The sequence below is a fragment of the Argentina silus genome (genome assembly GCF_951799395.1).
Source record: "Argentina silus genome assembly, chromosome: 16".
Lineage (NCBI taxonomy): Eukaryota > Metazoa > Chordata > Actinopteri > Argentiniformes > Argentinidae > Argentina > Argentina silus.
The window spans coordinates 18,552,190-18,579,684 of NC_139670.1; the positions used below are offsets into that span (position 1 = coordinate 18,552,190).

Below are 27,495 nucleotides of genomic sequence, written 5' to 3' on the forward strand. Positions count from 1 at the left end.
CAACGCAATACTTTCAATCCAGGTCTGCTAAATAGTGCATTTTATTATATGTTGACAAGAATTGAGGTTGTTGTTGGGTTTATTCAAACTGAGAGTTCGAGTGTGCAGTATTATGTATGTGTGTGTTGCGTAGCTTCCTCCAACCACTAGATGGTGATAAATTGTTGATAATCTGTACCAGTTTGGCTACTACACAAATACCATCATCCACATGTAGTCCACAAACCCATACATATACTGTCTTGCAATGAGCTGAACATTTACATTTGATGAAATACCTCAATGAAAAATAAGATTTCTATTCTAATCTATTCTAAAATTAATTACTCAGATTGTACAATGACACTTTAATGTGCTTTTTACTTGTATTCCCTTTCCAAAACCACTGCATAATGATAATCATTAAGTCATATTTGTATTGCAGTTGAGACGTATTGGACCATGTTTTGCCTTCTTGCTAGGTCGCCCTCACGACCTCAATAGGTCTTACCTGGTTAAATAAAAGTTAAATATAAATAAAATAATAATGTCAACGTTCAGCCACAGATATCATATTCAAATCCATCAATGTTGCTATAAGTGTGTGTGTGCAGCAGTGTCTACCTTGCGGGACAGGGCATCAAAAATGCCCCAGAAGAGCTTCCGGGACAGATGCAGCTCCTCGTCAGATGACGCTCCGAAGCTGCCCCACCCCCCTGTCAGACAGTAGTACTTCCAGCAGCGCTCGTAGTGGTTGGTCAACAGCTGGAGGACGATTAACAGTCGTAGGAGAGTTCTTATGTCATGTTTATAACAGAGTCCACTATAGTCTTCAAGGTGCATTAAGCGGATACACTTCAAAACATTGTATCAAATCACTTACACCTCATTTGAATAGCTAAGCTTGTTTCAGAAAAATAAGTAAAGTATACAATTCGATAGGGTTTTTAATTGGGCTATGGCACGTTGAGGTCACCTTGAGAGGCATTTTGGTGTGTTCGTTGAGGAGGGGGACGTCGAACACCAGCCGCCTGAGAAGGTGCTGCATCATGGACGGCCTCAGTTTGCTGCAGAAAAGAACACACATACAAACTCAGAGTAAACATAATTTAACTCATTCAGTGCAGAGGGTGAATAAAGTCGCCCAAATTGTCAACATTCTAGAGTGCCAAGGGTGACTTTATTCACCAAAAATGTTTTGTAGCCACTCAAAGTATTGTTGCTAGGTAAATGCCACATACAACACTTTAGGTGGTGAGTGTTTCAGAATGCTTTGGCAGTTGGTGAGTTAACAAGACACATTGAGAAACTCTAAGTCAATAGACTATCTATAGTTACATAAACAACCAGGGGAGGCTGGTGGAGGCAGAAATCAGAGGACAGACATGGACACTAAATCATACACACTCAAATGTAGGTACAGTATGCTCGCACTTCTAAAGGTTTTTGTAGTAATGGGGTGCTGATGTGCTGATGATGTAGTACTCAACCATTCACCAAAAAAGGGTAGGAAGACCACCACAACCAAATTTCTTTTTTTTTTTTTTTAAGAAAAAAAAAAGAGGCCTGAACTGAGACTATAGTCGTTGCTGTCCATTTTGGAATGTCGAGGTCTTGAGTGTCAAGGTCATCTTCCATAGGTCTGTCTCTGACCCAACAAGTACATAAAACCGTGAGCACTCTCAAATATAGACAAATAAATCCTAATTGAATGCATATCAGCAGTCCCTCTGGACGGGTTAGGGTTAGGCTTAAGCCTGGACCGCTCTGTGCTGATAAAGGCTTGACGCCCAAAACACATGCACAGTGATGGGGCGACAGCACCCAAAGACACATGGATCAGAACTCAAGTTTTTAGAGAGTTGAGAGCACGCCTTTTCCTTATGTATGTCTCTTGTGGCCTGGGGTGGTCCAGTGGTCTAGCACCACGGCCTACAGTGCACACATACGCCCGTGTCGGCATGAGTTTGATTCCGGCCCATGCCCTGCTGACATACCCTCTCCTCCTTACTTCCTGTCTTTCTCTACTGTCCGTGTCCAATAAAAACTGAAAAAATATGAGAGTGGGAAGGCCCCACTCCCAAAAACTAACCTCAAAAAAACTAAATGTCTGTCTTACCCACACACTGCCAGCAGACACTCCTCGATGGCATCTCTCTGGGCCTTGGTCAAGCAGCAGCCCTTGGACAGGCGGTAAACGGTGTGGAGCAGGGAGTCGATGAGCGAGGCGAAAGGCTCGGTGCCGGCGAACAGCGGGGCACACTTAGTGAGCAGGGGCAGCACGGCCGTGCACAGGTAGCGGTTGAGGGCTAGGGCCATGTCTGTGGCACTGAGGGCGGCCTGGGGGAGTCAGGGGAAAGAGATAGGGGTTTACTGTAACTGGTGTTTTACTATACGATAGTCATACCATTAACTATAAAAAAAGATGATGTGAAAAACGTTGTTGTGTTCATCAACTGTCTAAATAAGGTATACTTTGTACAGTACAGTTCTGCAAAAATATGGCCCTTTTGTATCCTCTGTTTCTGTGTGTGTGTGTGTGTGTGTGTGTGTGTGTGTGTGTGTGTGTGTGTGTGTGTGTGTGTGTGTGTGTGTGTGTGTGTATGTATGTATGTCTATCCCTGGTCTCTCTCTTCCTTCTCTCTATCTGCTCTCTCTCTTTCCCTCCATACCTCTTTTCTTCCCTCCCTCTCTCTCTCACCGTGTCCAGTGAGGCAGCAGCCCTGAGGTCAGGCAGGAAGCCCACTTCCAGCAGGTGGAGCAGGAAGTTCTGGTCCTCGATGCCGTAGACCCGGTCCAAGAAAAGAACCATAGCTGCCTTGTGGTCCGGACAGAAGCCTGCTGACATGTCAGGCTCCACCACCGACCCATCTGGACACACAGAACACAGAAGAGAATCAGATTGAAACACAGTTCAGAACCAGGTTTAAACACAGTGAGCAGAACCAGATTTAAACACACTAAGCAGAAACAGGTTTAAACACATTTCAGAACCAAGTTAAAACACATAGAACAGAACCAGGGGTCAGTTTCACAAATGCTTTGTAGCTTTAGTACTTAACAACCCAGACACAAAGCTGTGAGAGACTAATCATTGTAAAGTCCATGTTTGCAGGTCAATCTTTGTATGCGTGAAAGAAGGATATTCTTTAAAAGATTAACTTTGCTGGTCTAGGGGAGGAGTTAGCTACAAATCTTTCTGGGAACTGAACCCGGGTTTAACAACTGTGTGGATACAGAACACAGTCCTCACTGAGCTAGTTTCATAAAGCCGTCTCTTGTCTCTTGTTGTACTACGTACAACGGAGGATCTCCAAAGATTTTTAGACAAGGAACCAGCTTAATCTGGGTCTGAAAAGCCGGCTCAACATCCAACATTTCATCAGAGAGTGTCTTGTATGAATGGCACAGTCCACCTTTAGCCAGAGTGGGCATGGGAAAAGGAATGCTGATCACTCCCTCCAGGTCCTCGATGGGGATAAGGGAACGCAGGATGGCTCGGATCCGAATGGCCTCTCCTTTCCCGGCATGGATCAGCTGTAACAACAACATTCCCAACCTCAGTCAATGGTACAGGCGGTGCCAGCCTGCTGACAGTGAGGGATGGGAGGTTGATGCTAAATGACCTAAAAAGAGACTAATGGCTGTGTTTGAGCTATTCTCCTTTCTGAGAAATTGTGTCTTGGCAGAGTTTAACATTTTATGTAATTTGCTTTGGTTGGAACCAAAACTAATGGAGGTCATTTCTCATGATTGATTAGACAGCCATGATTCTTATTTTCAATGGCAATGGTAATATGTGTGTGTGTGTGTGTGTGTGTGTGTGTGTGTGTGTGTGTGTATGTGTGTATGTGTGTGTGTCTGTTAGTCCGTCTGTGTGTGTGTGTGTGTGTGTGTGTGTGTGCGCGTGTGTGCATGTGCATGTGCATGTGTGCTGCCACTCACATGCATCTCGGGGGCGCAGCGCCCCAGCAGGTCGATCAGAGCGGCGTAGAAGGTCATTATGGCGTTCCCCATGTGGATGGTGTCGTCCTCCTCATCCTCCAACATGTCACTGCTGTTGGGGGACAAACACACACACACACACACACACACACACACACCACACACAACACACACAGGGCCTGGGAGGTTATATTCACAATGGAGTACATCTTACAGAGCTGTATGCATCTGCATGTCCAACAGTCAAAATCACACACTCACAGTCACATTGGGGTCAGTTGAATTTCAATTCAGTCAATTCAGGAAGTCAATTCACATTATAGTTCAATGATGGCAATGGGGCATTCATTTTCAATGATTTCTTAATAAACTGAATTGAAAAAATCCAATTGACATCAAATCGACCCCAGCCCTGACAGTCACACAGACCCAGGTTCAAACCTACTGAGTGTGTACTGTTCGCTACAGTAATCAGAGGGCCTACTATTTTCTTGTTATCTTTTTTGACACTGTCATTTATTCCTGAAAGTCAGGTCACAGAATGTGCCTTTGCGGTGAGATGTTTTGAGGATGATGCATAATAACACCGTTCTCTCAAACCAAGGCAAAGACATTTATGGAACACCTAGCAGAGGACGACAGATCGGGTACACAGAGGAGTAATGAGGGACTAGTCTGGCAGTAGGGTCGGGGGGGGGGGGGGGGGGGGAGTGGGGGAGAGAGTGAATATAGAGAGATAGAAAGGGGTTGGGAGGGAGAGAGAGAAAGGAGTGGGGAGGGAGAGAGAGAAAGTGAAAGAGAGGGGGGAAAGTTAAAGGTTAGAGAGAGAGAGAAAAAAAACAAGAAATAGGGTAAAAGAGAGAGGAAGAGAGAGAGAGAGCCCTACATGTCCTTTGCTTGGTCTATGAATGCAGTCATCAAAAAAGTGTGATCGTTTGAGAATAACACTAAGGGGAGAGGTTGTCAGATACAGGATATAGCCTGGCATAGATTCAACGGACTCCCATGAACTTCCTGTGAAGCCTCTATGAACCTCCTACTGTATGAACACATTCACTCACACACACACGCACACGCACACGCACACGCACTCGCACTCGCACACGCACACGCACACGCACACGCACACGCACTCGCACTCGCACTCGCACATGCACACACATTCATCATAACTCCACCTACAGGGTTCTGCTGGCCTCGGAGGTAGGTGAGGGCCCATCCCTGCTGGGGTCCTCCGAGATCTTGATGGCTTCCATCATGGCCGCCAGCAGCCCATTGCCGCCCTCGCCACGCAGAGCGGGGCCAAAGCACTCTGGCCGGCGAATCAGCAGCCTCACCACCACGTTGGCGTTCTCTTCCACACTCTCTCCTGAGAAGATAGCAAAAATGGCAGACTTCAACAACTTCATGGTTGAAGCATTCAGTATATTACTGCTGCGTGCTGTATAGTATAAATAAATCTTAAACAGACCAAGCCCCATCAAATGTTATAATACAGCAAGTATACTGATCTGAACTGTCATATGGAGTCAATTGCCATAAACATTAACCTCTTCTGCTGAGTCCTACTAAAGTCCTACTAAACTGCTTATAACATTAGAAATATGATGATCAGATGCAAAAGCAGGATGCCATTTGATAGGTAACTCCTTGAAGTTTTGTGTGGATATGCTCGGATCATAGTTCAGAATAACATACTACACATGACAAAGAGAAAAAGTAATCGATAATCTAATTATTAATCAAATTAAAGCAGAATTTGGGCCCGTACATGGGCCCATCCAGTTTGCCAAGTTTACCGTTACAGAAGACGGCAAAGCGGAGGAAGTCCAGGTAGCGTTCCCCTTCGACAGGGTTCCAGCCGATGTCAGGGTAGCCCTTACACACCAACATCAGACAGCTCTGTAGGCCGCAGCCAGCCAGGTACTGAACCACCTGGGGGAGGATGGGGGAGGCCTGGGTCACCATCATGGTCGTTATGTCAAACAGTCAAGTCAACATTTGGTCATAGGTCAGATCAGTGGATCTGTTTTTAGCCAAGAGCAGTGTAGCCGACTTCCCCAAGCTCGAGTCGAGCTGAGAAATAATGAGAGGAGACCCTTGAAAAACACTGGAAGCTTCTTATCGGTTCATGACCTCAATGTGATAGCACTTTAATTAAATACAGCATGAACAATACAAAAAATGCAGGAGCAAAAAAGGGCTATAGCAAATATAACAACCTCTTGTTGTGTCGTTAGTGTAATACATAGAACAACGTGTTCTCTAAGCTCACAAGCTGTACCTGGCAGTTCCCCTGGCTATAGTCTATAAATACCTCTATATACCTTCACTATGGGTACAGGGTGGCCTGAATAAAGTTTGTTAAAGTTTGTTCACGGTGAGAGAGAGAGAGAGAGAAAGAGAGAGAGAGAGAGAGAGAGAGAGAGAGAGAGAGAGAGAGAGAGAGAGAGAGAGAGAGAAGTTCATCTTACTTTCTCCAGGTCAGGCTCCCGCAGGGCCAACGCTAGCTCGTTGTTATCCATCACCGAGGCAGCCGCCACGTCCAGAGGAGTGGAGCCTCGCATGGAGGGGGAGGCTGGGGGAGGGAGCGGGGAGAAGGAGGAGGGAGGGGAGAGAAGGGGGAGGGAGAGGGTTGGGGGGCAGTGAAGAGGAAAAGGGGCCAGTGGAGAGGAGAAGACAGGAGAGAGAGAGAGTAGGGGGGGGGGGGGAGAGGGTGTGGGGGAGGAGAGGGTGTGGGGGAGGAGAGTGGTACCAAAGTCAGAAACACACACCAAGAATCAGGACATGGTCTGGGCCTTGGGGAACAACAGTGATCCCATATACAGTAGATACTACTACTCTCATTAGCTAGCCTATTTCTCACATGGAATCCCTAAACAAGGAAGTGTAGATTCTATGAGTAACTATGAGGACAGGTATTGACAATATACTGTAGGAGTCTGTATCCATTTCTGGGGTTAATGAGTATGCATTTAAATGCATTTATTAGCATCTTACATGTACTTAACGTACATTTTAGAATGCAACAATGTTCAAAATCTCTCTCTCTCTCTCTCTCTCTCTCTCTCTCTCTCTCTATATATATATATATATATATATATATATATATATATATATATATATATATAATTGTGTTGTAAGTGCAATACACTGGCTTTAGAACTTCAAGAGGAGACAATAAAGTTGCCTTTAGTGAGCTAAAATGGCTATGAAAACCAATGGAGCATGTCAAAGTACTCAAGATCTCATCAAACCAACATAGAAAAAAACAAGGCAGACAGTAGACGCTTACCGAGGCCGACGCTGCTGTTTTCCAACAAGTAACTGAGGTGATCGAACATGGCTTTTTGGTTTTGTCTACTGATGCGACAGAAGTAGCAAAGAAAACGACAGCAGTTGGCCACCATCTTAGGAAATGTGATTTCCTTAACAGAAGTAATGGAGAAGTCAACACTATTACTGGTCCCATTCGTTGACTTTGGCGTCAAATATACAGTAGCACAGTGAAAGGCCCATCAACATAAGAAATGTTACCAAAATGACAAATCATGAATCATCAATTATGTATCAAAAGCCCATACAGTAAGTACAGTACAGTAGTTTTAAACACGACTGGATTCAACCCATCTACGGTTTGTATGCCTAGAGTATTCCTCTGACCTCCAAACTAACACTTTTGTGTTTTTCTATTAACACGTTTGTTAGATAAAAAGACTACCAACAAATGTTGCATATTTCACTGAATGAGTGACGCTGCTTCAAAGTGTCATGAGAGATAGTTACCTTTGATTCTCCTCCGCTGAGCACGTTGACCATCACCTCCATGACAGTCTCGTGCATGCCCAGAGCCCTCATCAGGTTCGGGTGCTGGTAGAACACCTTGTTGTTCATGATGTCTCTGTGGAGGGGGACACATGGAGGACATTGAGAGCTACATGTAGCAGAATATGTATTAAGAGCTACTTTTTTCCAAAGATTCCTTCCTGATAAAGGTCTTCTTCAACAAAATAAAATGCCATGATCAAGTGAGCATGTATGGGATTATCAGAATAGTTGCCGTTTAGGTGATGTCTAGAGCCCGACAGATATACTGGAGCACTGATATTATAGGCTGCTATTGGTCTTTTACAGAAATATCTGTATCAGCACATATTCCTCCTATAATGCACCTTTACAGCACCAAAGACGTGTGTGAGCCTCACAATCTGAAAGGATACAAAATCTGTGTAATTGACAGACACGTAGGAAGGGGGGGGCCCTGTTAGCAGGTGTCTTTTTAAAAAGTCATTTTGGTATTTATACAGATCTTGTGTTCTTGTGATGGTGTGTGTGACAGTATGTGGAAGTCTATGTGCATCATCTAGGCTACTGGTTACATTGTGACTGCTGTTGGATTCCACGCTTTTCACTCGCACTAACCAATGTTATTCTCCCGTCAAAAGTCACCAGAATTTCTTATTTAAAAGGTGATGGGCAACATTTTCTCTGGGTAGAAGGGGGGGGGGTCAACGCCCCTCACACATTTTTAGACAGCACCCCCTTGTGAAATATACTTCCTACGTCCCTGGTAATTGGGTTTTTCCAGAGGAAAATATTCACAGATTTTTATGACAGAAATAAACCTGTTTATTGGCTTTACTGGAGTGCTTACTGAAGTTGCTGAATTCAGCAAAGTAACATTATCTTTTTGGACTCAATTAGCACAGTTGCTAACTAAAAGGATGTTGACTGAACAAGACAGTTGTTCGGCATAAGGAATCATACAGTAACATACTATTTACCAATCATTTATTTCATCATAAATTACTCATTCATGGCTAAAATGAATTTCAGAGTCAGACGTTCTAGTTAACTTTTGAACTAAAATTCTGGGGTGTATCCAATCAATTGTATCAGCATGCACAACGCAGGTTTGTTTACTCTCGTGAAGACAGCGGAATTTACCACTTTGATAAAGTTTGTCTTGGGGAAGGCTGAAATAAGGCATTACTGGAAATGACAGTGGTTGGCAACCAGAAAGTGCAGGGGGTATTCTAACAGCATGTTTTAAGAATGCTTTTCATATGTTTTTGTATATAACTGAGTATTGCAAACATAATTCAATGGATGATCCAAATTCTCATTTGGCATAATACAAGTAACTGCAGGTAAAATTAATAAATGTTGCTCTATTTATCAATGGAGATCATTTCAGGTTATTATTGAGATACGTATTTTTGCCTAAGGAACATTAAGCCATTGTTTTCTTATGTTAAAAATTAATTCTGTAAAAAAATATATAAATATATCAGTTATCTGTGAATTTTGCCCTCTATAAATTGGTATCGGTATCGGACCCAAAAATTCAGCATCAGTCGGGCTCTAGTCATGTCCTTAATTATGTCAAATACTTTAACTTGAAAATAATTGCTGAAGTGTTAATCTTCAAGTTTGTTCTAGCTTGGTGGTTGACTCTTTTATTCCATTGGTTTCATTGTGCCAGGCAAACTAAATTAAGTAGAACTCGACTAACAGCCTACTGTATATTTAACCTAGGTCTGTCTTACAGACGACATATCCAACATGAGGTGGGCAAGGTTGGAAGGCCCAAGCATCTAGGCCCAAGCACCATGAGGCTAACAGGATATCCTCAAGGAACAAGCGCAGCACTTGAGTTTACATTTCTTAGACAAGCGAGAGAGTGATTCCAAATTACCTCGGCTACACATAGTGTGGATGTATATGGTATCATAAATGATGACTGAATATTCAAGACCCTTACCCCAGCCCCCGAATCATCAGCTTCTCCTCCTCTCGGCCCATGCGTACACTCAGCAGTGACCTGATCTGCCCCAGCGATGCCAGCAGTTTGATAGTGTCCTCCACAGACACTGAGTTGATGGTGTAAGTCTTGGGCAGTGCCCTCACCTGGCCCCCGATGCCGTCATACTGCCTGTGGAGCAGTACGAACATGGCCCTCACCAGCTCCGGGTCCTCGATCACTGACTCCTGGGTCCAGCGCACCATAGTCTCAGAGATGAGCTGCTGTAGGGTGCCTGAAGGGGAGGGATATACAGTGCAGTAAGACACACATCAACACTGGGGTTATGTGCCAATATCCACAATAGCACTTAGCATGAAGCAATGCATCCTAAATGCTCCCTAAATCCCTACATGCAGAACACTTCAAACCCCCCAAAAATAAGATGATGATATTATGCTGCTAACTGCTGTAGTAGTTAGTAGAATTCACCAGATTCTATATATAACACACTGTATATGACAGTGTGGTACCAATATTCACAGAGGACAGTGTGGCATTAAGCAGGTTACTGTAACCTGCTGAACCTCTGTGTGGAAAGCCTTACTGGGTTTCTTCGCTTTTTTTTTCTTTGGCAGGTCGGCCATTTTCTTCTTCAAGTAGGCCACCTTCTCTACCAGGAACATGAGACGTCCTCGGATAGTGAAGTCGCTGTCCGCCTCGTTGGGTTTATCATCATCAATCTCGATACCTACAGAGAAAAGACCAGTATGTAACTCACAACCACGTGGATTGAATGAAGGAAAGTATTCATAGAATGAAGGTATGGATTCTTGGTCAAGATGGGGCAGTGTCCCAGACACAGATTAAACCTCCTGAAAGAGAAGATTCTCCTTTGAACATGGGTAGTCTAAGACAAGGCTTAATGAGTGCCCATCAAAAAAAAAAGTTAGATATAACGCAAGCAACACTATCTGATATAACTTCAATATGATAGTTAAAGCTGATCTATCCCCCAAAAGTGTCCATCAAAATAGTCCTTAGCCTGAGATAAAGCATATGCATTGATTGCAATTACTTTCAAGAATTGGTAGAATAGTGAAGTGCGGGTCGGCTATTTATGTACCTGCCCCACAGTTTCATAGGCAGTAGTGCAAACAAGTGTAATAAAAATATGAATGAATATTGAATGTTTTATTATTAAAATTTTAGAAGAATATATAGGCTGAGCCTATAAAGTAGGAATTAAAATACATATCCATAACATATCCACCCGAACCCACCTGAACCGATCTCACTGTTATTTTTTATTGACCCAAGCCCGTCTGATCCATGGGTAAAAATCACTATGGTAGGCGTTACTGTAACATTGATCAACATTAAAGAGACACTGTACCACAGTGGGTCATCAGGTCTTCGTGGAAGTCCAGCAGCTGTTCTCTGATGTCCTCCGGACATGGACACTCCGGTTTCTCGTCTTTGAAATTCAGCAGCATGTTGATCTAAGGGGACGGGTAACAGGTGCCGTGAACAATGGAGAAAAAACCCTACAAAATTAAGGATGGTCCACACGGAGGATAAAGACCATACCTGGTTGTCACCTGGTCCACAACTGGTCCACATGCCACAAAGGACGGATATACAGCTTTTTATACCCCAAAGCTTTAACAGCTTAACTGAACCATTACTGAATGTACCCCTAACCTTACATTTGACTGATGGGATATTCCACTCAAAACACAACCTAACTTGGCTGTTGTTGGCTGTTGCCTGCACAGTTTCTAGATAATGATATTTGCTAAAAGGTTCAGACAATACAGTAATAGCACATTTTGTCCTATGAAGCATGGTCATCCATGTATGCGCTACCCCCGTACCTGCTCCTGTGGAGGAGATCGGAACTCTTTGGTTTTCTTGGCGGTTAGTGCGGCCGACATGTTGAGAGCCTGCATGACCTCATTGTAGCGGAAGCGCTGGTTCTCCTGGAGATTGGCCACAAAGTCATCTGAGAAGGCTACCACTGCCTCGATCCTGTGTCTCACCTGGCAGTCGCATAGGTACTGCAGCAGGTGGCACATCTACACACACACACACACACACACACACACACACACACACACACACACACAAACACAGAAATGCACAGGGGGGAGTAGGGATGGCATTAGATTGGGCATGCTCAAATCATAACTTTATTCTACCAGAATTTTGCTACAATCTCAACCTGATTGGATGAGAACAGATGAGATATCCTTCAGGTATCTTACCTGAAGTTTGACAGGCTCGGGCAGCTTCATCTGCAGCAGCCCCTTAGGCACTTTCCTCCCTCCGTCCTCTCCTCCAGACCCCTCCCCCCGGGGCTCCCCCTTACTGCAGTCGCTCTCTGGCGCATCAGCGGGGCTATCTCCGCCCTCAGAGAACACACGGGGCTCGATCAGCTGCAGAATGTTCTTCAGGTCCCCGTTGTGGAACACCCCCATGATGAGCAGTGTGTAGAACAGCTTGATGAGGGGCACAAAAAGGAACTCAGTGCTGCCCCCTATGGGGTCCCTCACATGAAGGCTGCCCTCTCTCACCGCCTCTGTTAGCATTTCGATGGTTTTCGTCTTGAGGATATCCAGTGGAAACTCTGGGCTGTACTGGAAACAATCCGCTCCGCTACAAATGAAACTCGGAGATGAGAAGTGCATTCTTGGCCGCAATGACGTACTCAAACCTATCCCTGGCAATCCGTGTTTCTTTTTCTCGTCAGGGAAGAGTGTGATGCTCTTGGTCTCATCGGTCATGGGGACAATGTACTCGTTGTTCATCATGAGGCGGGCGGTGGCATAGGTGCTAAGGTGGATATCGATGAGGAGGTCGTAGTAGCCTGTGCGGAGCAGGCCAGGCATGTACTTGTTCTCAATGGCGTAGAGGAGCTGGGCCTCGTCCACGTGGCTGCAGAGGGCATGCGCCACCCGGTTGTTGCCCAGGGCACACACGGCCGAGTAGAGGCGCAGAGTGTGGTAGTGGAACTTGAGGAGGTCCGTCTGCTCGGTGAGCTCCAGGATGTCCACCGATCTGGAGTGTGTGAAATGCACACAGAAACAACTTTAAACTCACTTAACCTATGTGTTCATGATGACTGAAATCAACTTAAGCAGAAAAGTCACCTAAACACATTTAGGATGCAAACACACACAACTCACTCTACACGTATTTATGATGAATGAAACAAAAATACAATGCATTTCAAAATAATACAAACTACATCAATCACATTCATCCAGGATTGAATAATTTATACCCATTTTACTACCATCTTAAATGGTTACACCAATCTCTGAAATGAAAATCTACAGCCCAATTCTAACAAGACTTTAGGGCCTTAACCTTTTATAGTGGAAGTAGAGGGAACTCACTGTGGCCGTATGTCCCAATAGAGATCAAGAGTTAGTAAGTAAGTAAGTAAGTAAGTAAGTAAGTAAGTAAGTAAGTAAGTATGTAAATAAGTAAGTAAGTAAGTAAATAAGATAAATAAGTAAATAAGTAAGTATGTAAGTAAGTAAGTAAATAAGTAAGTATGTAAGTAAGTATGTAAGTATGTAAGTAAGTAAGTAAGTAAGTAAGTAAGTAAGTATGTAAGTATGTAAGTAAGTAAGTAAGTAAGTAAGTAAGTAAATACATAAGTAAGTAATCCTTCATATTGATAATGTAATAGTAACTTCCTGAGGAGCTGCTCACCTATTCTCCTCAGGGATGTGCAGGGACATGAACTGCAGCGGCTCAGAGCACTGCACCAGCCAGCCGTGGCGGTCGTTGACGCGCGACACCTCCACCTTCAGGAAGTGGTTGGGTACGCGACTCCACAGGACGGGCGTCAGGAACTGGACGTGCAGCCGGGGCGGGCACTGGGGGCTGGCATTCTTCCTCTCACTCTTGAACAGACCAGCTGACAGGGGCATCACATTCTGAGAGAATGAGAAGATAAGAGACAGAGTGTTTACAGTAGGAGGGAGTGGGTTAGGGATAGACAATGGTTAGATACTTGATACTTTAGTATCATATCTACTAGCTCTAGAATACAATAATACTAAGTCCTACATTTAACAGATGCAAAGTTATAAGCTCATTATCAGAGCACAAGGGTAGTGCATAGTCCACAGACAGCTACTTATCTGTCAGAGGTGCACAGGCCACAGCGTGCTATTCAGAGCCTCTGCTATATCTATTTGTGTCTGGCCTACTATATCTAAGTACGTTCCATTTTGTCAGTGTGTCCTCCTCAATCCTCACCTTTATGCGTCCCAGTTCAAACTGAAACACACTGGGACTGGTGGCCTGAGCGAAGACAGCAGGAAACAGCTTGGTGCTGGGCTCCACCTGGGGAGGGACACGGGAACACAGACACATGGCTAAAAATACACAGCCCAGCCTAGCTTAGCATAATAGCCAGGGGAATGGAGCACTCAGCTAGCAGATACATAAATCAAGCCTCATACACAAAACAAAGGTGATGCCTTACTTTAGTTTATTCTATATACACATAACACAAGTAGTATAAAACAACAATAGCTACTCTATTTTTTTTCCATCCTAGATGGCCTACATTGTCAACATCACAAATGGGTCTTAGGAGTGAGATTTCAAAGCTCTTTGTTGTTTGAGCTGACTCAAATTGTGTTTACTAAACTTCCCTGGTTATGAGAACTGATATGACAGAGATTTTCTGGTTGCACTTTTAAGGTAAAAACCTATGAGGCATTTACTTAGGAATCGCATGGTAAAATGGTAATTACACAACCATCACAAATAAGCACAATTTGTTACTTGGTGGTTACCAATCAATGTTGAATTATTTCAAATAAATACCAGAAAGTTACAACTGCAAATTTGGGAAAAGCACAGAAAATGTCAAATTGTGAACCCGCCACCCAATATTATCCCAGAAAATGCATATGCCATATATCAGAATCGATTGGGCTGTATTTTGAGATTTACTGTATTCTATCTAGCGCTGCAATGAGAGAGGGGGGGGGTGTAACCATGTGACGTCTCCCTGAGTGAGAGAAGTGTGCATGTTGCCAGACAGTCCTCCACTGAGGTTAAGAGCTGTTCCCCTTTAAAGTGATAGATCACCCAAATTAAAAAATGACTTATTTGTTCCCTTACCCCGGAAACTGACTCTGGACAAGGAGAAATCGCAATCCATGTGTTGGGTTAGTTTACCTAGCCATTTTTACCAAGCGCATTATTCCTATTAATAGGGTTAGCATTATTTCTTACCAAAAACCAATATACGCTAAATTAGCATGTTTTAAAATTCATGCCGGAATCATCCCAAATTCTCTATGAATTCTCAATTACTTGATTTAAATGACTTTGAGATGATTTGGGCATGACTTTTCAATCATGCTAATTTAGGGTACATTGACATTTAATTTACATTGACCACTACATTGACTGAGTGGATTGAACTCTGCTTGTCAATAAACAAGGTAAGGAAACAAATATGTAATTTAGTAATTTGGGTGAACTATCCCTTTAATTGTCCAGTAAATACCAGTGGAATACCAGTGGAATCAGTAGCATAACATAGTGCTGCCCATGTTCCTGTACCTGGTAGTATGTGCTGAGCTCTTTGCCATTTGCAGTGAATGTCAGGACTCCATTAGCTGTGTCCACCAGACAGCCGATCTCCAGGCCGTTGTTGTTGCGGCCCTGCCCCGGGCTCATGCTCTCCCCCGCCCACACCATGTAGCAGTTACTACGCTTGATGCTGAGAAAAGGGACATACAGTATTTGAAATCCAATACATAACAACAATTAAGTGTTATCAAATGCTTGAAATTAAATATATTGCAACAACACTCTCATAAGATGATGAATGTGATATTTGACATTCAGTAGGCCTATGTTCATGGATGGAATATACAGGTTTTGGGCACTAGCCAGCTGGGCTAGTAGATTGCCATTTCTACTAGCCCACGGTCCAAAACATGCCATGGCTAAAGCAAAAATATTATTTATAAACGACATAAATAATATTTCATTTAATATATCTACTACACAATTTTGTATTCCCATAAATGGACAGCTTGTTACTGTTCAGTTATGACAACAGTTTGTTTTCAATTAGAAGACACAATCTCACAGGCCTGACAAGCTAGTTGGCCACATTTTTCACTAGCCAGCTGTGAAAAATACTAGCCTCAGACTAGTAGCCTAGCTTAATTTCCATCCCTGCCAATGTAACAAATTCAATCTCATAAAAACACACATTATTCAATATATTACAACTACAACTTCATAAAAACATAAATACAATACCTGGAATTCAATTTACTGCAACACAACCGCAAAAAAAAAAGATATCAAAACATACTTCAAATTCAATACACTGCAACCACAACCTCATTCAAAGATAAATACAGTGCAATACTTGAAATCAAAATATGACAACCACAACTGTTACTGACCTCTCGTGAACTTTGCCCTTCTCGTCGCCTAGGGTGACGGTGACGGTGCGGACCTTGTCAAGCTCGAAGGCTGTGTCATACTGGTGGAAGTCGGAGGTCACCCAGCCCACCCAGACACTGGAGGGCTCTTGACCGGGGAAGATTCTTACTGAGTAGTAGTACTGTAGAGGGAGACACACACAGACAACAGGTCAATCAATGTGTTGGGGATTGGATATCCTCTATGAGTTCTAAGATTTAATGCTTAATACTGTGTTTTATGATGGGATTGATAGATAGATTTATACTTTACTGATCTCAGAGGAGACATAATATATATATATATATATATATATATATATATATAATATTCTACGAGCAATAGCATACATTTTAATGAGGTAGTGTCTCTTATCAATCAATGTTCAGTGTTTCATATAATATGAGTCTCTCACAGTAGATGTCTGCATCAGGTACTCATAGTCATCCCTATCGTCAGCCAACACCTCCTCTGACAGACGGGCCGACGAGATACTGGTGTTAAAGTCTGGCTTGGTCCTCTTCAGCATGAACCTGAAACACACATAGACAATATCAGGGCTCAGAAACAAAGAGAGGCAGAACTCAATAGAGAGAGGGTGAGAGAGAGTCCAGAGAAAGAGAAAGAGAGAGAGAGAGAGAGAGAGAGAGAGAGAGAGGGAGAGAGAGAGGGGGGGGGGGGGAGAGAGAGAGAGAAAGAGAGATTTGGGCCTTCAGAAACATAGAGACAGTGCTAGAGCTCAGACACACACACAGTAATGGAGACTCGAACACACACAGAGAGACTGAAGCCTCAAAGGGTTAATAGCGGGCCCGGCTCTGTTGTGTTTGGATAACAGAGAGACTGTGATACAGCACAATGACTACAAACCTCTGTTTGAGTTTGGACGGCTTCTCCTGGTTGTAGTCCTTGTGGTTGTTAAACTCGTCCTTCTCCTTCTCCGGCCCGTTGGGTCCCATGTGACCGTGGGCCGACTTCATCAACACCTCGAAGTCCGACACCGTCTCAAAGTCCTCCAGCTCCTTCTTCGGGGAGAAAAAGCTGCCGTTGGCGGGCAGCGTTCCGCCAGCGGACTTGGCGAAGCCCTCGGCACACTCAATGGGCATGCTGAGGCGGTAAAATGAGATGTCTGTGTTGCTGTTCTGGGAGCCGAATGACCTCTGCGTGACCTTGAGACACGGGGAGCTCTCCACCGTGCCGTCTATCCTCGTGACCTTTACAAGACGGGGAAAAAGAACGGACCAAGTGAATCAGCAGCTCTGTTCCGATATCCACACTAGCGTACTACTCCATAGTATCGAGAAATGTAGCGCTACCGCATTCTTATCAGTATGCTAGTGTGGACATTGAATGAGCCAATACAGCCATTTTAGAAATGAATAAGCCCAATAGGGTCGTGGATATGAACATGGCACTAGAATGTTAGCCTATTAGGAGAGCCAACGGACATGGGGTGGAATGAGCCAATTTGAAGCTGAGCGTTTCTACTGTCGCAGGCACAGACTGACACACAATATTGGTCTTATTCTAAGTCTGAGGGTGCTTAGTCTCTCATCATCTGTTCCAGCTAATGCAGTAACAATAATGTATGAAGCTTTTGAGAAGTTCGAAAAGGGAGAGAACAAAATCGTCCGGGGAGGGTCTTCTACAGACACTCTCCCGACCAAATCACAAGTTTGGGATTCAATGGGATTCAGAATGAAACAAAGGAATCAGAGGAGGACGCTCAGAGGAATAGCGATTCCTCCTGTTCCGTCTACAGAACACATCAGATCATAAGTACACAGATGGTCACTGGTAGCATACTTGTGGGAGGCAACACGTCAAGCCTGGGAGACCGGTGGGTGCGGTCTCACCTCAATGTGCTCATGGTTCTGGGGCACAGGGATGAACTGGGGCAGCCTCTTGCTGAGCCACATGGTCAGGTCTCGGTTCATGTTGACGGCAAACGGCTCGTAGCCCTCCTGAAGGCCGCAGATGGTGAAGTACTTGAGGGTGCTGACGTCTTTGCCAAAGTTCATCCTGCCCACCTGACACACGCCCAGACTGCATACGGGGATGAAGCCTGGAGAGAGAGAGGGGCATCGTCACAACGACCATTATGGGAGGTAGAGGTGGCACAATGCCAAGGTGTTACCTCACCGGATTTCAATGTTTTGAATGGTGAGAACACGATTAACAGAGTGATACAGTATCCCTACAATGATTAATTGAATATGCTGTTACTGTACAGTCCCCTTCGAACATGTGTTATACTCTATCCTAACCAGTAGGTGACACTACTGTTAACATAATCGCACTTACAGAGTCATAATAAGCTCATTAACGACAAATACTCAAACCAAACACATTATTGACCAGTTTAACATGTGTGTATCATATGACAAACATTTCTAAAAAACAAATCTGGTAATACAATCAAGTCTTTACAATCGGGCAGTTCCTGGTTCATACAGGTATTTCTGTTGGGGTTTCCACAGGTGGTAAAGACACACAGACAGCCCAGAGTGAACAGTGGGCCATCTGTTAGCCTGAGCACAGGAGCAGTGATCCCTGTTGTGCTCCATCAGCACTCTGACTCTTACAGGAGCGCTAGTCTGCTAAGCTACTACCGTCATTAAGCAAACACAGGTGGAACGCTCTAGTTGGCAGTGGCACTCCCCTTTTTGTCATGGCAGGGTGCTGTGTGTGTACTAGAATGCTGCAGCTGTGGTGAGCTGGTTGTTTGGTGTGTGTGTGTGTGTGTGTGTGTGTGTGTGTGTGTGTGTGTGTGTGTGTGTGTGTGTGTTGTGGATGAATGGATCATGTGGATATGTAAAAGAGATATTTTGTGTGCTGTACTGTCCAAATATTTAATGATCTGCATATACTATATGACACTAACGGTAAGTCTCTCTCCCTCTCTCTCCCTCTCTCTCTGTTGTGTGATGTTGAATTAGACAGACACAGACCTTCCCAAACCTCAAAGTCCTTGAAGGCCAGCTCTGATCCTGAGTCGTCGAGCAGCACCTCTCCATTGAGCGTGAACATCATGGTGTGTTCGTTCATGTCCACCATGCAGCCCACCACGTCCGCCGGCTGCCACGACCGCCCAAAATGCTCGTTCCCCTGGTGCCACCGCTGCGCCTAGAACACACACACACAAATATACACACACACGCCGGCATCAGACAAACATACACACACGCACAAACACAGGCATCAGACAAACATACACACACACACACACACACACACACACACACACAGGCATCATACACACACACACACAATGATATTCACCATGATAATGCACCATGTCACAAAGCAAAAGTCGTCTCAATCTGGTTTCATGAACATGACAATCAGTTCACTTCAGTGGCCTTCCCAGTCACCGGATCTGAATCCAATAGAACATCTTTGGGATGTGGTAGAACGGGAGATTTACACCTGAAAAATCTGCAGGAATTGCATGATGCAATCATCTCATCATGGACCAGAATGTCAAAGGAATGTTTCCAACATCTTGTGGAATCAATGCGACGAAGAATTTAGGCTGTTTTGAGAGGAAAGGGAGGACCTACCCAGTATTAGTATAGTGTTCCTAATAAAGTGTTCAGTGAGTGTACATGTTACAGGAAATGTGGGAAAATGACGGTCCAGTCATGAGGACATCTCTTATGATGCGGGCCAAGCAACTGTGCAAATGTTTGTTCCTCCAAATATTCCCATCACACATGACACTAGGCCTACGCTCATTATTGCTTGTGTAGGCTGAATTTACTTATCTGATCAAATGCAGACCACCAAACCGGTTTCAAAGTTCATAGCGAATTTGCTAACAAATAAAAGTTGCTGAATAAGACGTGCTTCTCAAGACAAAGATTTACATACAGTCTTCTATGTAACACATTTGATTGGCATATCAATGATAGGAGCGCACGTTTTGGAACATGTATCCCTGTTTTGACTGTTCCATTGGTCCACTCCACCCCACCGCAGGTATAGATACACTGGGGTATGGATACATTAATCTCTGAGTTGTATAGAATAACCGGGATATGTATACATTTCTTGTTTTCACACACCTCCCACACACACACACACACACACACACAGAATTACCCCAACACTGCACCTGAATCCACTGCCTACAGTACATCTCCAAGGAGCATCAGTCAAGCTGCTGCAGAGTTCTCGCACACTTCATCATCATCATCAGTCATCAACAACAGACTCTCTCCCTCTCTCTCTCTCTCTCTCTCTCTCTCTCTCTCTCTCTCTCTCTCTCTCTCTCTCTTTTCTCTCTCTCTCTCTCTCTCTCTCTCTCTCTAACTGCATGGAGAGTCATTGCTCTTTAGTAAAACCCTCTTGCTTTTTGGTCTATTTCCAGTCCCATGTACTGTACTGGATCCATCCCACACACATCTATTTAGCACCCTCTCAGCTGAGCAGAAATAGCTTCATCCACCTGCCTGATAGGCTGAGTCACTCAAGGCCTCAGCCCCGTGTTGCCGGCCCACTCACTGAATGACAGCCTTCCCACACCTCTGAGTGAGCACAGCTTGGATAATCACACAACTTAGGACCACTTTTCCTCTTGGAAAAGGGCTATAAACTTGGGAGAAGGTCTGGAATTGCCTGAGGTGTCAATAGAGCCCTCTAGGTGCCCTTTTCTAGAATATTCTACGGAATCTAGAATATAACATACTGTATATGTTTTAGTGGGAATCAGTTGGACAGTTTATTGAACTTAATAGATAGACAATTTGCGATAGACAGAAAATAGAGAGGGGAGGTGTGTGTGTGTGTTAGAAGTGCAGTGGGACCAACATTCCAAACCCAACAAACACACGTGAGAAGGGCCCACGTAGAAGACCCAAGCGTCTACCATTAGGCCAAGAGGACATCCTCAAGGTTCAAGAGCGTGAATCCAAAACATCTACACTACACAAGCAGATATAATAAATGTCGGAGGCTGTGACACTAACCACTAGACTAGACCACACCACAGGTCTATTTTAATTTCTAAGGCGTTCTTCACTCACCTTGAAGCCGTCAAACACGAAGGCCTGTTCATCGGACCCCAGCTCCTGGTCGGGCAGACAGCCGGGCCGGGCCCAGCCCACCCTCATCTCCCCGGCCGTCACCACCTCAACCTCAAAGTACCACTTCCCTGCGTTCACGCTGTAGGTCTTCTCCGCACGGAAGATCCGGAACCTCTCGGCAGAGATGTGACTAACGTCTGCCCTGGTAGCTGAGACAAGGAGGGAGGACAGGACAGACACACTGCATGAGAAACCGTAGACATTTCTGTCATGTCAGAGATTTGGATACTTACAGTATTGTAGTGTGGTCTTGTGAATGTAGAGCAATTCAATAGGGAGGTCTCTCACATTTAATCTTGGAACCCAGAATGTAATCCCGTAACTCTTGATTGATCATTTATGGAGATTTACAGTGCCCTCCATAAGTTTTGTCTTCTTTTATCTCTATACTCCAACAGTTTGGATTTATATAATATATGCCATTTAGCTGAAGCTTTTATCCAAAGCAACTTACATTGCAGTGGGTGCATACATTTTTCAGTGTATATGGTCCCAGCGGGAATCAAACCCACAACCTTAGCGTTGTTAGCACCATGCTCTACCAACTGAGCCACAGAGGATTGCTATGGGGTCAAATTAGAGATGCTCAGCATTAATTCAATGGGGTTTTCAGATTGGGTTCGCCATTTAAAAAGTACACATTATTTTATACTCCCCCTATTTCAGGGCTCCAAACGAATTGGAAAAATCATATAATATCCAAATAAAGCACTTGTGTTTAGTATTTATAGCGACCCACTGACCCCACCAGACACTTTATATTCTCTTGTGATACCCTGCAAGGCCTGTACTGCAACCATCTTCAGTTGTTTGTTTTGAGGTCTTTTTGCCTAAAATCTTATCATCAGGAAATTAAATGCATTTTCAATTGGATTTACATCTGAATTTAAATTTTGGTCCTGGGAGTAGAGGCTAGGTAGTAACTCCTGAAAACTCCCTAGTTGCTATGGTAGTATGTTTGGGGTCATTGTCTTACTGTATGATGAAGCACCATCCAGTGAATTTGGGGGCATTTGCTTGTACTCGAGCAGACAGGATATTTCTATACACTTCAGAATACATTCTGCTGTTTCTGTCAGCAGTAACATCATCAATTAAGTTAGCCAGTTCTAGTGGCAGCTATACATAACCCTAACCCTGTTAATGCCCTAACATTAACACCCCCTCCATCATGTGTCACAGATTAGGTGGTGTACCTTTTTTCTCCAAACTTTCCTCTTGCAATCACTATGGTACATGATAATATTTGTCTTATCTGTCCACAACACCATTTTCCAGACCTCTGCAGGCTTTTTATGTACTTTTTAGCAAACTGTAACCTGACCATCCTGTTTGAGGATAACTACTGGTTTGCACCTTGCAGTGAAGCCTCTGTAGTTCGGCTGGTGACTTGTTCTGCAGATGGTAGTCTTTGACACATTCACGCCTACCTCCTGGAGACTGTTCCTGATCTGTGGGACAGTTGTTTCTTAATTATGGTGAGCAATCTTCAGTCATACACTGTAGAAGTCTTCCTTGGTCTTACCAGCCCGTTTGAGATTGCTCGGTTCACCAGTGCTTTCTTTGTTTTTTAATGATGTTACAAACTGTTGATTTTGGAAAGTCTAAGGTTTTGATGTTTCTCATAGATTTTTCTATTTCACGCTCATAATGGCTTATTTGACTTTCATTGATGTCTCTTTGGACCTCATCTTAACAGACACCAATAGCAGACTCCAAAGGCAAATGCAAAGCCTAGAATCAATACCAGACATTGACAGCTCTCTTATTCCTGCGCAAATGATGCAACAGAACACACCTGACTAAACATAACACCTGTCAAACCAATTTTCCAACACTTTTGGTGCCCTGAAATAAAAAGTCATTCTAAATGGTGAAACCAACCTGAAAAAAGAAAACATTGAATTACAGCTGAGAATCTCTACTTTAACCTTATAGCAATTGTTTGATTGAAAATCCAAACTGTTGGAGTATAAATAAGACAAAATGCTTCCTCTTTCCAATACTCATGGAGGGCACTGTAATTGCCTTAGTGAGGCAATCTCACACTTGACATTTGTCTGGCACTGCAAAGACATGGCAAAATCGGGGTGAAATTGCCTAGTTGTGTGTCCGCTGGCTGTAATCTGAGGGAGGAGAGACAAACAATACTAGACAGTCATTTTGATCCTCAGATGCCATTACTTCAGTAACCCAGCCAAAATAAAGCCCAAAGCTTCACTAGGACATTGAACTCCCAGGGGGGTCACTGTTTAGTGGCGTAGGCTACAGCTTTTGCCTCTCGACCAATTGGGGATTTATTGTGTTGGAAAATTCTGCAGATGCCCTCAGGGCAGTCAATCTCCTAGAGCAGGGCCATAGAATTACACTGGCTACTGCTTCAAAATGGGCCAATGTTATAACAAGGTAAGCTACTGGCCTCACGCTGAAAAACAAAGGTTTCATAACATATAAAACAACATCAGAAAGCCTTACTTCTACTAGGCTCTTCTCTGTCTTGGTGCCCCAGTGGTGGAACAAGCTTCCTACCACTGTCAGGACGGCAGAGACACCTATCTACCTATCTTCCTCCGTAGACTAAAGACCCGTTTCTTTAGATTACACCTGGGCTCCTCCTCCTCAGACCTCTGTACACAACACTTCCCCAAAATACCCATACCCATCCTCTAGCAATGTGATTGCCTGTGGCACTTGTTGTTATGGAAGGTTTTACTTACGTTGAAAGTGATGTAAGACAAACGTACTTACTGGTACCAAATATGAGCGTCTGCTAAATTACTAAAATGAAAATGTACTGAATTCATCTCCACTGTGCATGACTACACTATTAGAAGAAAAGGTGCTACCTTGAACCATAAAAGGATTTTCAGCTGTCCCTGTAGGAGAACCCTTTGAAGGTTCCACAGGCGAAGAACCTTTTTTTTCTCAGAGTGTATGATCATCTCCACCCAAATAAAACTCAAATTAGACTCATCAGTAGGCTAGACTGGTGACAATGCCGTCTGAAAAGCTTCAGAGTTCTGAGGAATGTGGTCAAACTTCAGAGTGAATCGTCGTGGTGGAACAGTAATCTGCAGCACTGTGCAGTGGGACTGTGATGTGGGCGACCCTGAACGCCACCAGAGTGGAAAGTGGCAGACGAATAAATGCTGTTAATCGTCATGCAGTCGGTACTTTGCACTACTACACTGCATCCGAAGAGAGTGTGTGTGTGTGTATGTGTGTGTGTGTGTGTGCGCGCGAATGCATGCATGCGTGTGTGTGTGTGCGCGTGTGTATGTGTGTGCATGTGTGTGCGTATGAGGTTGAGCTTGGACTGTACTATGGTCCTGGTCAGGTACTGTACTGTACTGTATGTGTGTGTGTGTGTGTGTGTGTGTGTGTGTGTGTGTGTGTGTGTGTGTGTGTGTGTGTGTGTGTGTGAGGTTGAGGTTTACCATGGTCCTGGTCGGGGGCCTCCAGGTTGTAGCCATAGCCCAGCAGCGTGCGGACGGCCTCCCTCAAGCTGTCCTTGTTGGACTTCTTGGTCCTCTCGTCCAGCAGGAAATAGGGCACCAGACGAGGGTTCCTCCTGTTCTTCACATCCTTCACCAGGGAGGAGGAGATAGTTATGACTTCACACAAGGACCCTGTCCAGGAGACAGCCCACCTAGCCTCTACTCCTAGAACAGCCTGCCCAGCCTCTACTCCCAGAACAGCCCACCCAGCCTCTACTCCCAGAACAGCCCACCCAGCCTCTATTCCCAGAACAGCCCACTCAGCCTCTATTCCCAGAACAGCCCATCTAGCCTCTATTCCCAGAACAGCCCATCTAGCCTCTACTCCCAGAACAGATCCATCCAGCCTCTACTCCCAGAACAGCCCACCTAGCCTCTACTCTCAGAACAACCTACCTAGCCTCTACTCCCAGAACAGATCCATCCAGGCTCTACTCCCAGAACAACCTACCTAGCCTCTACTCCCAGAACAGATCCATCCAGCCTCTACTCCCAGAACAGCCCACCCAGCCTCTATTCCCAGAACAGCCCACTCAGCCTCTATTCCCAGAACAGCCCATCTAGCCTCTATTCCCAGAACAGCCCATCTAGCCTCTACTCCCAGAACAGATCCATCCAGCCTCTACTCCCAGAACAGCCCACCTAGCCTCTACTCTCAGAACAACCTACCTAGCCTCTACTCCCAGAACAGATCCATCCAGGCTCTACTCCCAGAACAACCTACCTAGCCTCTACTCCCAGAACAGATCCATCCAGCCTCTACTCCCAGAACAGCCCACCTAGCCTCTACTCCCAGAACAACCTACCTAGCCTCTACTCCCAGAACAACCTACCTAGCCTCTACTCCCAGAACAACCTACCTAGCCTCTACTCCCAGAACAGATCCATCTAGCCTCTACTCCCAGAACAACCTACCTAGCCTCTACTCCCAGAACAGATCCATCTAGCCTCTACTCCCAGAACAGCCCACCTAGCCTCTACTCCCAGAACAGATCCATCCAGCCTCTACTCCCAGAACAACCTACCTAGCCTCTACTCCCAGAACAACCTACCTAGCCTCTACTCCCAGAACAGTGGCACTGGTTCAATGGGAGAGACTAAGAAGACACGCTCGGACTGCAAATCCAGGTTGAATTGAATTTCCGAATTGGTTGATATTTGGTTTGGGTTAAGGGTTTGGTTAAGGTTAAGGGTTTGGTTAAGGTTAGGATCAAGGGTTTGGTTAGGATTAGGGTTAAAGGTTAAGAGTTTGGTCAAAGCAAGATTTACACTGCATTGCTTTCACCAGCCATATCATATCATGTCAGATCTGTAATTTCTTCAAGGAAGGGAGGAGGAAATTATGAATTCATGTACCAAATGAGCTATAGAAATACAATTTAATTGATTGATTGATTGATTGATTGATTGATTTAAAGAGTATTCAAACAGGGCCAGTGTTGATCTGAAGGGGTTGGATGAACAAGATGGCGACAATTCCACTGAGCATTCCACTATCAGTGCGCAAGGTGGAGCGACGACCATCTTATCAATGGTCAAACGCGTACGTGGTCAAAGGCTTACTGCAGTGGCTAGGGGGGTTTGTTCTGGGCAGGGACACAAATAAACTTCACAAAGACTTCCATTTAATCTAAAACATGGCTTTTACACTCCACCTGGTCTGGGGAACATGCCGGAAGCCTCTCCATATATATCTCTATGACAAGAATAGACGCTGCTGCGTCGACATGTCAGCCAGTTTTCACTACGAGGATTACTGTGGTGCGTTTACTGGTGAGTGTGTTAACACTCTCCATGAATTACTGTGACGGGAGTAATCCCTACAGCAGCCCCACTCAATTCACCCCCCCACACATCCCTCTAACAGTCAGCCTATGACTCATTATACACAGTACATTATACTGTGGCTGTACAACAGACATGACAACAGACAAATAGTACTTGAAATCATTTCAAATACACCAATACCATGCTTTTAGATCAGTGAGGCGAGGGGAGTACACACTTCCAGGAGAAATGTAGGGACTAGGAGGAGGACTAGGGTCAGCATGAGGGGAGGGAGAGAGGAAGAGCACCTCTGCAGTAGGTATCAAATATGCAGACGTTCATACATTTTTCATTTCAGATGTTCTGTAATTTCAGCAGCCTAATTGACCCTCTCAACACACTACACACCAGGGGCAGGGCTGACACACACAACCCACACTACACACCCCTGGGCTGACACACACACACACACACACACACACACACACAGCCCAGCTCCGGAGTGATGATGCCATTGATGGACACACTCACCTGCTGGATGCCGTAGGTCCAGCCCTGGCGGATGCGGTCCCTGGCCCACACGTTGTGGGCGTTCTCCGCTAGCTTGTCCACCATGGCCTCCTGGGTGGAGGCCAGCTTGATGTGGCCCAGGTCCATAGGAGCAGGCTTGTAGCCACTCGACAACTCGTAGCTGGCCGGGAGAGAGAAGAGAGAAGGTTGAGCAAAAGAAATTGCATGGGAAACTATTAGGTATTTATTTTTCTTTTGAACGCTTGTTTTACCGGCTAAGTGAACCGAGAACATTATCTGGAAAACTAAGAGTGGCGGGGATGAGAAGAGGGCACGAATGAACCAATCGTAAGCTAGTCACATGATATGTACATGACATTACATCCGGACACTGGTGTGTATTGCTGTACATGTATACTGAATACAGAACCAGTCATTAACATGGCACTCCAGGAATTAGGCTCATTCTATATAACTGAGGTAGCCTATC

At 44.6% G+C, this 27,495-nt stretch overlaps 1 protein-coding gene across 1 annotated transcript in view; it reads right to left on the bottom strand.

The window, feature by feature from the left end:
• ryr2a (ryanodine receptor 2a (cardiac)) overlaps positions 1-27,495 on the bottom strand; it is a gene marked incomplete at its 5' end in the record, with an annotated part of 175,412 nt that overhangs the window by 45,832 nt on the left and 102,085 nt on the right. Inside the window, 27 exons of the mRNA XM_083688230.1 lie at positions 604-744; positions 956-1,046; positions 2,099-2,319; positions 2,681-2,850; positions 3,396-3,516; positions 3,925-4,033; positions 5,107-5,293; positions 5,724-5,859; positions 6,399-6,502; positions 7,220-7,352; positions 7,711-7,825; positions 9,689-9,962; positions 10,275-10,418; positions 11,064-11,169; positions 11,545-11,745; positions 11,935-12,727; positions 13,391-13,617; positions 13,943-14,029; positions 15,266-15,425; positions 16,126-16,286; positions 16,560-16,677; positions 17,015-17,358; positions 18,001-18,209; positions 19,096-19,270; positions 21,172-21,380; positions 24,669-24,816; positions 27,027-27,186. Coding sequence (XP_083544356.1) covers positions 604-744; positions 956-1,046; positions 2,099-2,319; positions 2,681-2,850; positions 3,396-3,516; positions 3,925-4,033; positions 5,107-5,293; positions 5,724-5,859; positions 6,399-6,502; positions 7,220-7,352; positions 7,711-7,825; positions 9,689-9,962; positions 10,275-10,418; positions 11,064-11,169; positions 11,545-11,745; positions 11,935-12,727; positions 13,391-13,617; positions 13,943-14,029; positions 15,266-15,425; positions 16,126-16,286; positions 16,560-16,677; positions 17,015-17,358; positions 18,001-18,209; positions 19,096-19,270; positions 21,172-21,380; positions 24,669-24,816; positions 27,027-27,186 — 5,044 coding nt within the window. The remainder of the gene's footprint in view (positions 1-603; positions 745-955; positions 1,047-2,098; positions 2,320-2,680; positions 2,851-3,395; positions 3,517-3,924; positions 4,034-5,106; positions 5,294-5,723; positions 5,860-6,398; positions 6,503-7,219; positions 7,353-7,710; positions 7,826-9,688; positions 9,963-10,274; positions 10,419-11,063; positions 11,170-11,544; positions 11,746-11,934; positions 12,728-13,390; positions 13,618-13,942; positions 14,030-15,265; positions 15,426-16,125; positions 16,287-16,559; positions 16,678-17,014; positions 17,359-18,000; positions 18,210-19,095; positions 19,271-21,171; positions 21,381-24,668; positions 24,817-27,026; positions 27,187-27,495) is intronic.